At 45.8% G+C, this 13034-nt stretch overlaps 1 protein-coding gene across 4 annotated transcripts in view; it reads left to right on the forward strand.

Annotated features, from left to right (window-relative positions):
* LOC120920592 (NACHT, LRR and PYD domains-containing protein 3-like) overlaps positions 1-11754 on the forward strand; it is a 57065-nt gene extending 45311 nt beyond the window's left edge. For 3 of the 4 annotated variants that reach the window (XM_040332752.1, XM_040332748.1, XM_040332751.1), the window contains 3 exons: positions 5165-5326; positions 6465-6629; positions 11401-11754. In XM_040332752.1, coding sequence (XP_040188686.1) covers positions 5165-5326; positions 6465-6629; positions 11401-11491 — 418 coding nt within the window. In that variant the 3' untranslated portion in view covers positions 11492-11754. The remainder of the gene's footprint in view (positions 1-5164; positions 5327-6464; positions 6630-11400) is intronic. The other variant, XM_040332750.1, reaches the window with a different exon arrangement.
* Positions 11755-13034: the final 1280 nt, after the last annotated feature.

Consider the following 13034-nt stretch of genomic DNA (forward strand, 5'->3'; position numbering starts at 1 on the left):
TCGTTCATGCAAAGAAAACTTCTGTGAGCTCATGTGAAACATGAGCTCCTACCATTTTCTTATCTTAAAGGCTGACAGAAAGAGAAATTACGATCTTAAGAGAACTTAACATAATACAATTAAAACCTTCTATTGAGAATTCCTCAGTTTCAAAGATACTGAACTGAAGCTGACGTCTTTTAAAAAAAATTAAAGCCAAAATGGCTTTGGTCATGTTTATAATATAATATGAAAAACATATATAACATAAAAGGCCTATATATATTATTTTAACCCCAATAATTCTAACATAGTCAATCTTTTTTTTATAAACCAAAAATTACTAATACTCACAAAATATATTATAAAAAATGAATATTTATTAGACATGTGCATTATAGAGGACCTGTCACATGCCGATTGCTGTGACAAGGATGTTCACATTCCTTGTGACAGCAATAAAAGTGATAAACATCCACCCGTGCTTGCGTGCAAAGGTGAACACGCGCTTTGGTCCCGCACAGGGGCGGACTGACCATTGAGGCACTCGGGCACTGCCCGAGGGCCCCATGCCACTAGGGGGCCCCATCAGGGTTGCCAGGCTCATTAAAACCAGGGACAGTATGTAAAAATCTGTTTTTTTTACATCTGTCCCTGATATGTCCAAAACCCACATGCTTTTGATGTGAAAATCCTGAGATTTTAGCTTCCCCGCCTCTGTAATGCCTCCTGGCTTGGTGGCCATCTGTAAGCCCGGGGGCCCCATAATCTTCTATTGCCCGGGGGCCCCATGAGTTGTCAGTCCGCCCCTGGTCCCGCATGCACATAACCAGCACTTGTCCCACACATGTGAGGTATCACCGTGCACGTCAGAGTATGGGAAGCAAGTCTAGAACAAGACCTACCCTGTAAATATAAATTGGTTACCTGTAAAGGCTTTTAAATCATCGCCTATGGATAGTAAACTGTATTATTCATTTGTAGCCCTTGCACGGATACGCACAATTTTAAAGTGGGACCTTTTTGGTATTTATTTACTTGACGTAACTTAATCTTTTATATTTTACCAAAAAAATGGGTTATATATTGTGTTTTATGCAATAAAAAAAATCAAAAAAGTGTATTTTTTCCCCAAAAATTGCATTTGAAAACTGCTGTGCAAATACTGTGTGACTTAAAAAATTGAAAAACTGGGGGGCATGGCCTAGCACCAGAGCAAGATGGCAGTTTAATCAGAGAGATCTGGCATCTAGGGCTTCTGCTTTAGCTTGGCATTAGCAGGAGAGCTTACGATCTGGAGAACGAAGATGCCCAGGAGAAGAACATCTGCTACCCGATTCCAAATGGAGCCCACCACTCAGCTAAACCGGAATATACTGGCGATATTCCGAACCCAGCAAGCTGACTCCCAGCCCTTCTCTCAGGCCTCAGACCACGGTGCTGCCAGCCACACCATTACATTTGAATCTTTGGGAGCAGCAGATGTGGTCATGCATGTCTCACAACCTTCATCGCTACCCAGTCTAGTTGACTTACAGCAAGCGATGCTTAATATCAAGAACATACTGTTATGTACTGAAACGTACCTTGTAGCCAGAGCCTAGTGTGCAGGAGGAGGCCTCTCTTACAGCCCCGGCTCTGGAGCTGCTGGAGTGGGGACAGCAAGCTCGGGAGCATGGCAAGGTAGGAGTGCCTGGTGATGACAGCAGTTCGGCATGGTTGGTGGTCCTTCAGGACGGTAGGTGCAGGAGACAGCGTCTCTGGAGCCGACACAGGTACTGGATAGAGATAGCAGGAGCTGGTGAAGCAAGCCGGGTTAGATGCAGAACAATAGCTGATATCAGGGTCAACAAGCCGGGTCAAGCAGGTAATCAGGTAGTTAATCTTGTAAGTGCAAGTGTGGTCAGATTTCAGGCGCAGGGTCTGGTAACGGTAGGCAGGAGAGCAGAGCAGAGTCAGAGCAAGCCAGGGGTCGGATTGAAGAGGTTCGGATGGTCAGACAGAGCCGAGTCGGTTTGGGTAACAGGTTCCACCGGTCACAGGTTTTCAGGTACAACGCTGCAGATCAGACAGCAAAGTGTCACTGCAGCTGCTGGCTTTTTAAAGGCAGAGTGGCGGCAATCGCGCGTTAACGAGCACGCGCGTGTTTCCGCCATACGTGCAATCGTTGTGTGCATGTATTTGGAGCATGCGCGCGCACAGATGCACACATTTGCCGCGCGCCTGCGCACAGGCACAGATGACTGCTGCTGGTTCTGGGCATTAGTATGTGTGCGCATGCGTGCGCGCCGGAGCCTATTGGCAGGTCCCTGACACATACTGTCTGCAGCAATCTCAGATCTCAAGACAGACCTTTGAGCGATAGCCTCCAGCTTGGAAAACATGAAGTCGTCGGCCATGACTCGTGGTGCTGCTATCCAGCAGGTACCACTAGTTTTCGTACCCAGTACCTAATCGATATGCATCGCCACATTAAGGACCTAGATAACAGGGGCCGGAGGCACAATGTATGCATCAGAGGGATCCCAGAGTCGGTGGAGGGCCCTCAGTTACAGTCTGTGGTATGGTCTATTTTCATTACACTACTGGGTAGGCCACCAGATGCACCTGTTGAGATGGAAAGGTGTCACAGGACACACAGACCTAGAGGTCGGGACACTGATCCCCCCAGGGGTACTGTATGCTGCCTGATTAGCTTCACACAGAAGGAAGATATACTAAAATTAGCATGTAATCATGGTCAATTGGATCATGAGGGGTCATCTATACAAATATTCCAAGATCTGTATCTACGCCCTCTTCTCAATGTCCTACCTGACAGACATATTGCATATACTGTAGATGGAAGTTCCCCTTTTGTCTGCAAGTAACATCGGGGAACTGCACTGCATCGCTGTGAATACCCGCAGATCTGCAAGCCTTCTGTGACATCCTTGGCATCCCAGTTTTCACCTTCCCGGATTGGTACAGTTTTTTTATGCAATCTGAACCCTGGATAACTACCCAGCCAGAGGCTACTCCACGCTCGTAATGACACAGACCGGGGCATTATAGGTCCTCTTCCAATTCTTCCCTGAGAGACCACGATGATATGGATGACATCTCAAGAGCTTCGCCCTTATCAATTAGACACAAAACGGACCATTGAAACTGGATTGGTATCAAAGATTGTAAAGTCTTTGTTTCTTTTTTCTATTAAAATAACAAACATGTTATACTTCCCTGCTCCGTGCAGTGGTTTTGCACAGAGCAACCTGGATCCTCCTCTTGTCGGGTCCCTCTTTGGCACTTCTGGCCCCTCTCTCCTGTCAAGTGCCCCCACAGCAAGCAGCTTGCTATGGGGGCACCCGAGCTGAGACGTAGCTCTGTGTGGTCATTCAGACACAGAGCGGTGCCTAGGCTCTGCCCCATTGGCTAACTGAGTTTGATTGACAGTAGCGGGAGCCAATGGTGCCGCTGCTGCTTCTCAGCCAATCGGGAGGGATGACCTATGCATTTGTGGACATCGCTGGATCGAGAGGGAAACTATAGGAATGATTTATGCCATTTTATTTATTTTTTACTAGTAATGGCGGTGAGCTGCGTTTTTTTTTTTTTGCGGTATTGCAACATTGCGGCAGACAGGTTGGACACTTTTGACACATTTTTGGGACCGTTGACATTTATACAGCGATCAGTGCTATAAATATGCACTGATTACTATGTAAATGTCACTGGCAGGGAAGGGGTTAATACTAGGGAGCGATCAAGGGGTTAACTGTGTTCCCTATTGTGTGTTCTAACTGTGGGGGATGGGGACTGACTATAGGAGATGACAGATCGTGTTTTCTACTAGAAAGACACGATCTGTCCTTCTCTCCTCAGATAGCACAGGGATTTGTGTGTTTACACACACAGACCCCCCCTGCTCCTGCTTGTGTACGTGATTGTGCGTGGCCGGCAGTGATCGCTCCTGCCGGCCACGCGCATCAGGTTACCCACCGTGCTCGCGCGCCCTCTGGTGGCTCTCCTGGGTGACACCGTATATGTTTGGGAGCCATTCTGACGCAGTATATCTGCGGGAACCGGTTAATAAATGAAATAATAATTTTAAACTGCATTTTGTATTTACTCAGGTTATCTTTGTGCAATTTTTTAATTTGTTTGATGATTTGAACAATTTATGTGTGACAAAAAAAAAATGAAAAAAGCATAGAAGGGGCAAATACTTTTTCAGAACAATGTACAAGTACAGAGTTCTTATCAGCAGAGATAAATAGAATACCAGATAAAAATCATCCCGTCCAATCACTAGCAATGCCGATTCTGGCCTCACACTGTCTGCTGGTACCATTCATGCTCCATACACAAGGAGATTATAGCCCAATACGAGTCATGTCCAGGGCTTTCTATAAGGCAGGGAAAAAGGGGAAGCTGCCCCGGACCCAGTCATGGTTGTGGGGCCTAAAGCAGCTGTCCCTTAAACCTACACTGCCTGAAAATAGATGACAAGTAGATTTGGGGGGGGGGGGGGGGGGTCAAGAAAATGTTTTCCCATCAATATTAAAGATGGCCCTGGTCATGTCAGTGGTATTCTGTGCTCATCCTGTGTATGGAGATATCACCGTCTCTACACATGAAGGACAATATTGGGGGGTCTACACCATTATAACATTTTTGTAAAAAGGATTATTCCCACAGCTCAGGGTACATTTGTGTGATCATTGAGTTGTAGAAAGTTGTAGAAAGTTTTAAAAACGAGAATACAGTGGAACCTCAGATTATGAGCATAATCCGTTCCAAGGAGAATGCTCGTAATCCAAAGCACTCGCATATCAAAGCGAGTTTCCCCATAGAAGTCAATGGAAGCAAAAATAATTTGTTCCGCATTGACTTCAATGGCATGCAACACCACATGTGGCCATAGGTGCGGGGGCGCCTAAGAGCCTCGTAAATACTCGGGGACAGCGCAGGAATGGAGTATTTCCGAACGGCTTTCCGCCCCCCACCTCAGGCCAAATGTGGTACTGCACACTGCTATGGCTTGAATCCTGCTCGTTTTGTGAGACAACACTCGCAAACCGAGTCAGGATTTTTTTTAAACAGTGCTCGTATTGCTTGTATTGACTGATGTAGAGAATAGTTCCTTTTATGCCTGGGGGAGAAATTATTTTTCTTCTGGTAACAATTTTCTCTTCTTCTACAGCTTAACTAGAACTCTAATAGACATTTCCTGCCTCCACCTGGCATCAGGAATAAGAAATAACCAGACACTGAGGAGACTGATTCTGTCTGATAACTACCTGGAGGAACCACATTTCAGGGATCTGATGGAAGCTCTTCCAACAAGCCGGATAGAGGAATTACAGTGAGTATAACGGGACTGACTGAGACAATAATATTCTGGGACAGGCTTATGATCACATTACATAAGTAAAATAAATGTACAATAATGTATTCTAAACTGACAACCTTTATGCTCTTCAAAAAGACCAACGTTGGACTGTTGTCTAATTGTTGGACCTTATCACGCTTGGTTATCAGCCATTAATCGTTTTCCTAAAAGCTGATCACAAGACATTGAAAATATTCAATTAAAGAAACTTCCTCAAAATGTCTTTCAGGGCAGCACATGACAGAACAAAGCTCCTTCTTCTTACACAGGAAACACACCCACTCCAAACCTTAAATTGGAGGCCTCTCCCCACAGTCCCCAGTTATCGTGTTTCCTCTGGCCAGGTAGGAAAATACAGGAACTGTGGGAGGCTGCGTTCTCTCAGGTGCTGCCTTTGAGGCCTCCGTCTAACCTTTGTTGTGCAGCAGGGGTCCTCCAGGGAAGTGTTCCAAGTGTGGGGCTGACGGGGTCTGTTCCTGGCTCTTTATTCCCCCTTCAGTACCGCCGGCAGGCTGCAGTCCCCTTTTGTCTCTACAAGGCGGCGGTAGGGCGACCACGTGTCCCAGATTGCCCAGGACAGTCTTGCATTTTGCAGGTCTGTCCCGGGCACCTCTATTCCAGGACAATACAGTGTCCCGGAATGAAACTGACACAGCCACCCCATGGGCCAATCTGATGCCCCCAAAAAAGGCCGCCACATCACCGCTTTACTCACCGACAGCACTTGTCCTGGCCGGGAATGCCTGGAGGAGCAAAATCCCCGCCCCCTGCTTGTGATTGGAGAAATCATAAATCCTGCCTCTTGTGTCCAATCACTGTGCTGTGATTCGTTACAGCACAAGCTGATTTTTGGGAAGGGGGGGGGGTGTCCCTGAATTAGTAGTTTGGAAATGTGGTCACCCTAGGCGGCGGCCATGTTTTTGGTGTCCAGATGCATCTGGCCAATGCCGTAATGTAATTTATGGGTGGAGCGGAGCTTCCGGACAGACATGTGGTTTTAATTACGAAGATGGGGAAAGGGAAAGATCCCACCCAGTGCCTATAGTCCTAGGCCTGGGTGGTAACAGCCATGTATTCATTTTTTTTATGGTTACATTCTTCTCTTCTACAGTTTGGATAGAAATCAGCTGACGGACAGTTCCTGCCCCCACCTGGCATCTGGAATAAGAAATAACCAGACACTGAGATTACTAAACCTGTCCTGGAACAAACTGAAGTGTCCCCATTTCAGTGATTTGATGAAAGCTCTGAGAACAAGCCAGATAGAGGAATTACAGTGAGTGTAACTGACTGAGACAATAATATTCTGGGACAGTTTTATATCTAAACCACATAACTAATATAGAAATATGATAAAATCATAAAAATTCATCGGCTCCATAAATAAAAAAAATCCCAGTGTTGTCCAATTCTTGGATCTTATCACATTCTTATTAGCCATGAAATAGTTTTTCTTAAAACCATGTTCAAATCCGATTTTCCATATACAGTGGAACCTTGGATTACGAGCATAATCCGTTCCAGGAGAATGCTTGTAATCCAAAGAACTTGCAGATCAAAGTGAGTTTCCCCATAGAAGTCAATAAAAACAAAGTAATTAGTTCCGCACTGACTTCTATGGCATGCAATACCGCATGTGGCCAGAGGTGGGGGGGCGCCGAAAAGCCTCGGAAATAGTCAAGGACAGTTGGGCTGATCTCAGAAAAGTTTGGAAACTGAGTATTTCCGAACTGACTTGAGTATCACCAGCGCCCCCCGTACCTCTGGCCAAATGCAGTACTGCACACCCCATTGGAGTCAACATTTAAAAAAAAAAAAAGTTGCTCGTTAACCGCGTTACTCGTAAACCAAGGTAGTTTGATAAAGTAAAGTAGATGAGAAAAAAAATCAAGTAACATTAAACCCACAAACCACTACCCGCAGAAACCTTTGCAACCTCAACCCTTCCCTTCTTCACTCTGCTACCGATGGCCTTTACTACAAAAATCGCACCCCTGTCCTGCCCAGACCTAACCACTTCCATCTACAACACCACGTTGTCATCCTCCCTAGACGATTTTGCTCCTCTTTCTGCACACAGAACCAGGCCCCATCTGCCACAACCCTGGCAAACAGACAACACCAGAAGTCTCAAGAGGCGTAGCCGTGCTCTTGAGCGAGCATGGCCTAAATCTAAATCCCTGCAAGACTTTACCCTCTACAAATCTGCCCTTCTCAAATACAACTCCTGCCTCCATACTGCTAAAAAAAAAAAAAAACTACTACAACACACTCATCAAAACCCTCTCATCCAAACCTCATCAATTCTTTTCTACCCTTAATTCCTTACTTCGCCCCCCCACCAACTTGCTTACCGCTCAACAGATTGCCAACCATTTCAATAGCAAAAATTGACACAATTTGCAAGGATATATCCAGAATTCAAATTCCACCCCTACCCAACACATCAGGTCCAACTTCCGGACAGACAGTTCTGCCCAGTTACTACCGATGAAGTTGATAAACTCCTCTCCATGGCCCACCTCCCTACCTGCTCCCTGGAAAGAGGTAACAATCATGGGAAGAGGTAACAAGGGAGCTACAGAGCAGGAGGTCCTGGGAGGAGCAGAGGGGACAATTTGGGCGATATCTGCAGTTGAGGTTGCTGATGTAGATGAGGGCGATGTTGTGGATGGCCTTGTGTGTTGTGGTTAGCATTTTGAATTTTACACAGTGGGGTAGTGGAAGCCAGTGAAGGGATTGGCAGAGAGGAGCAGCAGTCACGGATCGGTTAGTGAGGTGTATTAGTCTAGCAGCAAAAATCATAATAGACTGAAGGGAGGATAGCCTGCGTAATGCCACGTACACACCATCGTTTTTCCTGACGTACAAAAACCCATTGTCCTTCACTACGAGATTCTTCTCCAGCCTGACTTGCATACACACGTTCATGCAAAAAAACGTCCAAGCAAAGCACAGTGACGTACGACGGCACTATAAAAAGGGGAAGTTCCATTCGAATGGCGCCACCCTTTGGGCTCCTTCTGCTAATCTCGTGTTAGTAGTTTGGTGAGAGATGATTCACGCTTTTCAGCCTTGTGCTTTTCAATCCGTTACATCGTGACGAATGTGCTATCTCCATTACAAACGCTAGTTTTACCAGAACGAGCGCTCCAGTCTCATACTTGATTCTGAGCATACGCGTTTTTTCCCCTCGGAAAAGCATACACACAAGCGGTTTTCTCGATGAGAAAAAGAATGACAGGAAAAAATAGAGCAGGTTCTAATTTTTTTGTGGGCAGTTTTCTCGTCGAGAAAACTGCTATGGAGCATATACACGACCGGTTTTCAGGACCAAATCTAAAAAAAATGACAGTTTTCTCGTCATGAAATACGGTCGTGTGTACGCGGCATAAGAATAGGCCATTAAGGAGAGAGTTGCAGTAGTCAAGGCGGGAAATAATCAAGGAGTGAATAAGTTGCTTTGTGGTATTAGTCAAGAAGGGTCGAATTCCAGAGATGTTGCAGAAGTTAAGGTGGCAGGATTTAGCCAGTGATTGGATGTGGGGGCTGAAGGAGAGGTCAGAGTCAAGGATTACACCCAGCACCCTGGCATGTGTGGAGGGACCAATGGTTGTGTTGTTAATATTAATGGCAAGTCATGTGGGGCTACCGTGAAGGAGGAAATATAAAAAACTCAGTTTTAGAAAGATTGAGTTTGAGGAATTGGTGTGACATCCATACCGATATATCATTCAGCAAGTTTGAGATCTGTGAGATCAAGGGGGTGAGTTGAGGAGTGGAGAGATAGATCTGGGTGTCGTCAGCATAGAGGTAGTATTGGAAGCCATGGGAGATTATCAACTGGCCCAGGGAAGAGATATAGAGTGGGAATAGGAGGGGCCCAGTGATGGAGCCTTGGGGTATCCCAACAGGAAGAGGAGATGGAGTTGTAAGTGACACTGAAAGTGTGCTGAGATAGGTAGGAGGAGAACCAGGATAAAAGCAGAATCACGGAGGCTAAGGGAGTGTAATTTGCTGAGGAAGTGTCAAAGGCAGCAGAGAGGTCTAAGAGTACGAGTATAAAGTAATGGCCATTGGTTTTAGCAGTAAGTAGGTCATTGGTGAGTTTTAGTAGGGCAGTTTCAGTGCAATGTTGTGGACGGAAGCCGGACTCTAGGGGAATCGAGAAGGTTGTCGTCTGTGAGATAGCGACTCATTCAGTCATGGACAAGGCATTCAATGAGCTTGGAGGCAAAATGGGAGCAGGGAGATGGGTCTTAAGTTATTCAAACAGGTGGGGTCTAGTGAGGGTTTTTTAAGTATGGGGGGGGGGGGTAACCATTGCATGTTTGAGCGGGGAAGGAAAGGTGCCGGAGGAGTGGGAGAGGTTGAAGATGTAGGTTAGGGAGTTGAGGATAGAGCAGGAAGGTGGTCGCAGTAGATGAGAGGGGACAAGGTCGAGTTGACATGTAGTAAGGTGTGCCATGGAGAGGAGTTTATCAACTTCATCTGTGGTAACTGGGCAAAAGGAGGAGAGTATTGAGTGTGGTGTTGGACCTGATGTGTTGGGTAGGGGAGGAATTTGAATGCTGGATATCTCCTTGCGATTCGCTCCAGCAGCCATGGATGGATCTATGGCTGCTGGAGAGCCTCCCATCACTCCACTGTGAGCACCACAACCATACCGAGTCCTGGAGACCAGACCCCTGCACCATCCATCATAATTATTACGGGCAGCCGCCATCCTTAAGGGGCAATTACGGGCATCTCAAAGGGGTATTGAAATTTTACGGGCTGCCCGTAAATTTACAGGTGGTTGGCAACACTGCAGACACCTTGCTCTGGTGGGGGGGGGCTTGCCCCCCATGTGGATGCCCATGCATGATGGAAATCAGTAGAGCTTTACCACATTCACTAATCTCTGGAAAATATGAGTGCAACTGCAATTATAAAGTGCAAAGTCTATTTGCCTTTAGCAAATCCACCCCAAAGTGTTACCAACCAGGGGGGTACAAAGTAAACTAGATATACATTTTTCCTGGAAGGACACCCACCCCCATATCCAAACGTGATGTGAGAAAGAGATAATTCTCGATTTAAATGAGAAAGCCAAGTCTACAAACTCATCTACATTGTCTCTCCACTTCACAAAAATATCATCAATATACCTTAGCTATATTTGACTGAGGTATAGAGGAGAAGAATAACATGTACTTTTCTTATAGAAATCTCATGAAGATATTTGTAAAAGGAGAAAGACACGGCCACTGGTTTGGCTAAATATTTGTTTTCAAATTTGTTTCTATGAGTAAATATAATAGTGGAACTAAACCCATCAATTTAGGTTTTCCATGTTATGAATGATAACTGTCACAGATATCTGTACTTTCAACCAAACTGTAAAGCTATAAAATGATATGTCATAACTGATCACATGATGTACATCGTGGCAACTATAGATCAAATATAGGAAAAGATAGCAGCCTTCCTAGCTGCAAAGGATAGGTGGATTTACTTTAACCTCTTATGCCGCGTACACACGTTCAGAATTTCCGATGGAAAAAGTCCAACTGAATCTTTTCATCGGACCGTGAGTATGCCCCATCAAACTTTTTCTGTCGGAAATTCCGACTGACTTAGAAAGAGTTCTCTCTCTCTACCCCCCCCCCCCCCCCCCCCTCCAACAGAAAAGAAAATTTGATCGGCAATTCCATTTGTCTGTGTGGAACTCTGACGGAGAAAAAAACACGCATGCTCAGAATAAAGTCGACGCATGCTCGGAAACATTGAACTTCATTTTTCTCAACTTGTAGTGTTGCACGTCACCACGTTTTTGATGGTGTGAATTTGGTGTGACCGTGTGTATGCCAGACAGCTTAAACTAAATTCCGTCGGAATAACCCATCAGAGTTTATTCCGATTAAAAAAACAACCGTGTGTACAAGGCATTAGTTATTAGAGTCCTATAAAAGGTTACAGGTTGGTGTAAAAAACATCCTAGAAGATGCTGGTAAATAATGTGAGAGCATTGTGCCAACTATAATAATTTACATCCCCTTCTCTAGGCTCAGCTACAACTACTTGTCACAGGAAGCAAGGAAAGAACTACAAAAACTCAGAAACTCCCGGCCAAGACTGAATATTTTCCTAGAATGAACACGGCCTTAATCTTACTCGCCTGTCACTAAATCCCTATGGCTTTACCTCAAGGCCCCCCGACAGCCTCCTCAGCACTGCATCTCCATCTTCCACCCAACTCCTCTGCCAGCATGACTTATCCAATATTTGAGGGCTCCTCAGTCCCCTGCCAAACCCACTTCCTGGGGATTGGCCAAGGGACCCTAATTATTCTGTCAGAACCATTGACGTATCGCGGTATAGTGCCTACAAATACTGTCAGAATGTTTATACTGAAATCTAAAAATATTAATTGTATTTATTAGGGTTGTACCGATACTAGTATTGGTATCGGAACCGATACTGAGCATTTGCACGAGTACTTGTACTCGCGCAAATGCTCCCGATGCTTAACCCGATACTTCTTTTTTTTAGTGACGCGAGGGGGCGGAGAGCGGTGGCTGAAAGGAGGTGGAGAGGAGGCGGAAAGCGGGCTGAGTGTGGGCTGTTGGAGGGGCGGAGAGTGGGCGGAGTGCGGCTGAGAGGTCACTGATTGCGGGCGGAGAACGGCTGAGAGGAGGCGGAGTGGTCACTGAGTGCAGGCTGTGAGAGGGGCGGAGAGTGGGCAGAGAACGGCTGGGAGGAGGCGGAGTGGTTGCTGAGTGCGGGCTGTAAGAGGGGCGAAGAGGAGGCGGAGAGCGGGCTGTGAGAGGAGCGGCGAGTGGGGGGAGAGGAGGACGAGCAGGACGAAGAGTAAAGCAGTACTCCTCGGGTAAGCAAAATAGAATGTGTTAACACTGAATACTAGTACTGTCACTAGCATACATCCCAACGTTTGAACCATGGACTGCGGGACAATCTAATTAGCTGGCAAAGGATATGTAAATACATGCAGCCAGTTATGTGACCCATCCAGCCCTGCCAGGCAGCAAAGACAGATTATAGACATCCTCTGCAGCACAGCGTGGTCCAAATCACAGGTCAAAGTAAACTCCAAACTTAAAATGGGAAAACAAAAGAGCAGCAGCACATTGATGAGTGATCCATCTGCTCACACTCTTCTCTTCTGTCAGCATGTTTACTGTCACTTACTGGATGCTGAGCATCATTATGTGCTGGCCATACCACTTCTGTGCCCTGCTGTGTAGTGATTTCTGGAGACTGTTTAAAAATAAGTTCCTGATTTTTGTAAATGAATAATTGAATAAATAGTTTATTAAATTCCTGCTTAAAATTCAGTGTTAAAGTGTTACCAAACCCACAATAGTAAAATCAGGGTGTATATGCAGTAAATCATGCTTTTTATACTCACTGTGGAGCCTAAGGGGTTAATCCTAGGGTAGTCCCAATACCGATACTGGTATCGGTATCGATACTGAGCATTTGCGCAAATGCTCCCGATGCTTTACCCAATCCTTTTTTTTGAGTGACGAGCAGGGGGCGGAGAGCGGGCTGTAAGAGGAGGCTGAGAGCGGGGCGGAGAGGTGGACGAGCAGGACGAAGATCAGAGCAGTACTCCTCGGGTAAGTAAAATAGAATGTGTGAACACTGAATACTGTCACTAGCATACCTCCCAACTTTT

Source organism: Rana temporaria, chromosome 13, assembly GCF_905171775.1.
Source record: "Rana temporaria chromosome 13, aRanTem1.1, whole genome shotgun sequence".
Taxonomy (NCBI): Eukaryota; Metazoa; Chordata; class Amphibia; order Anura; family Ranidae; genus Rana; species Rana temporaria.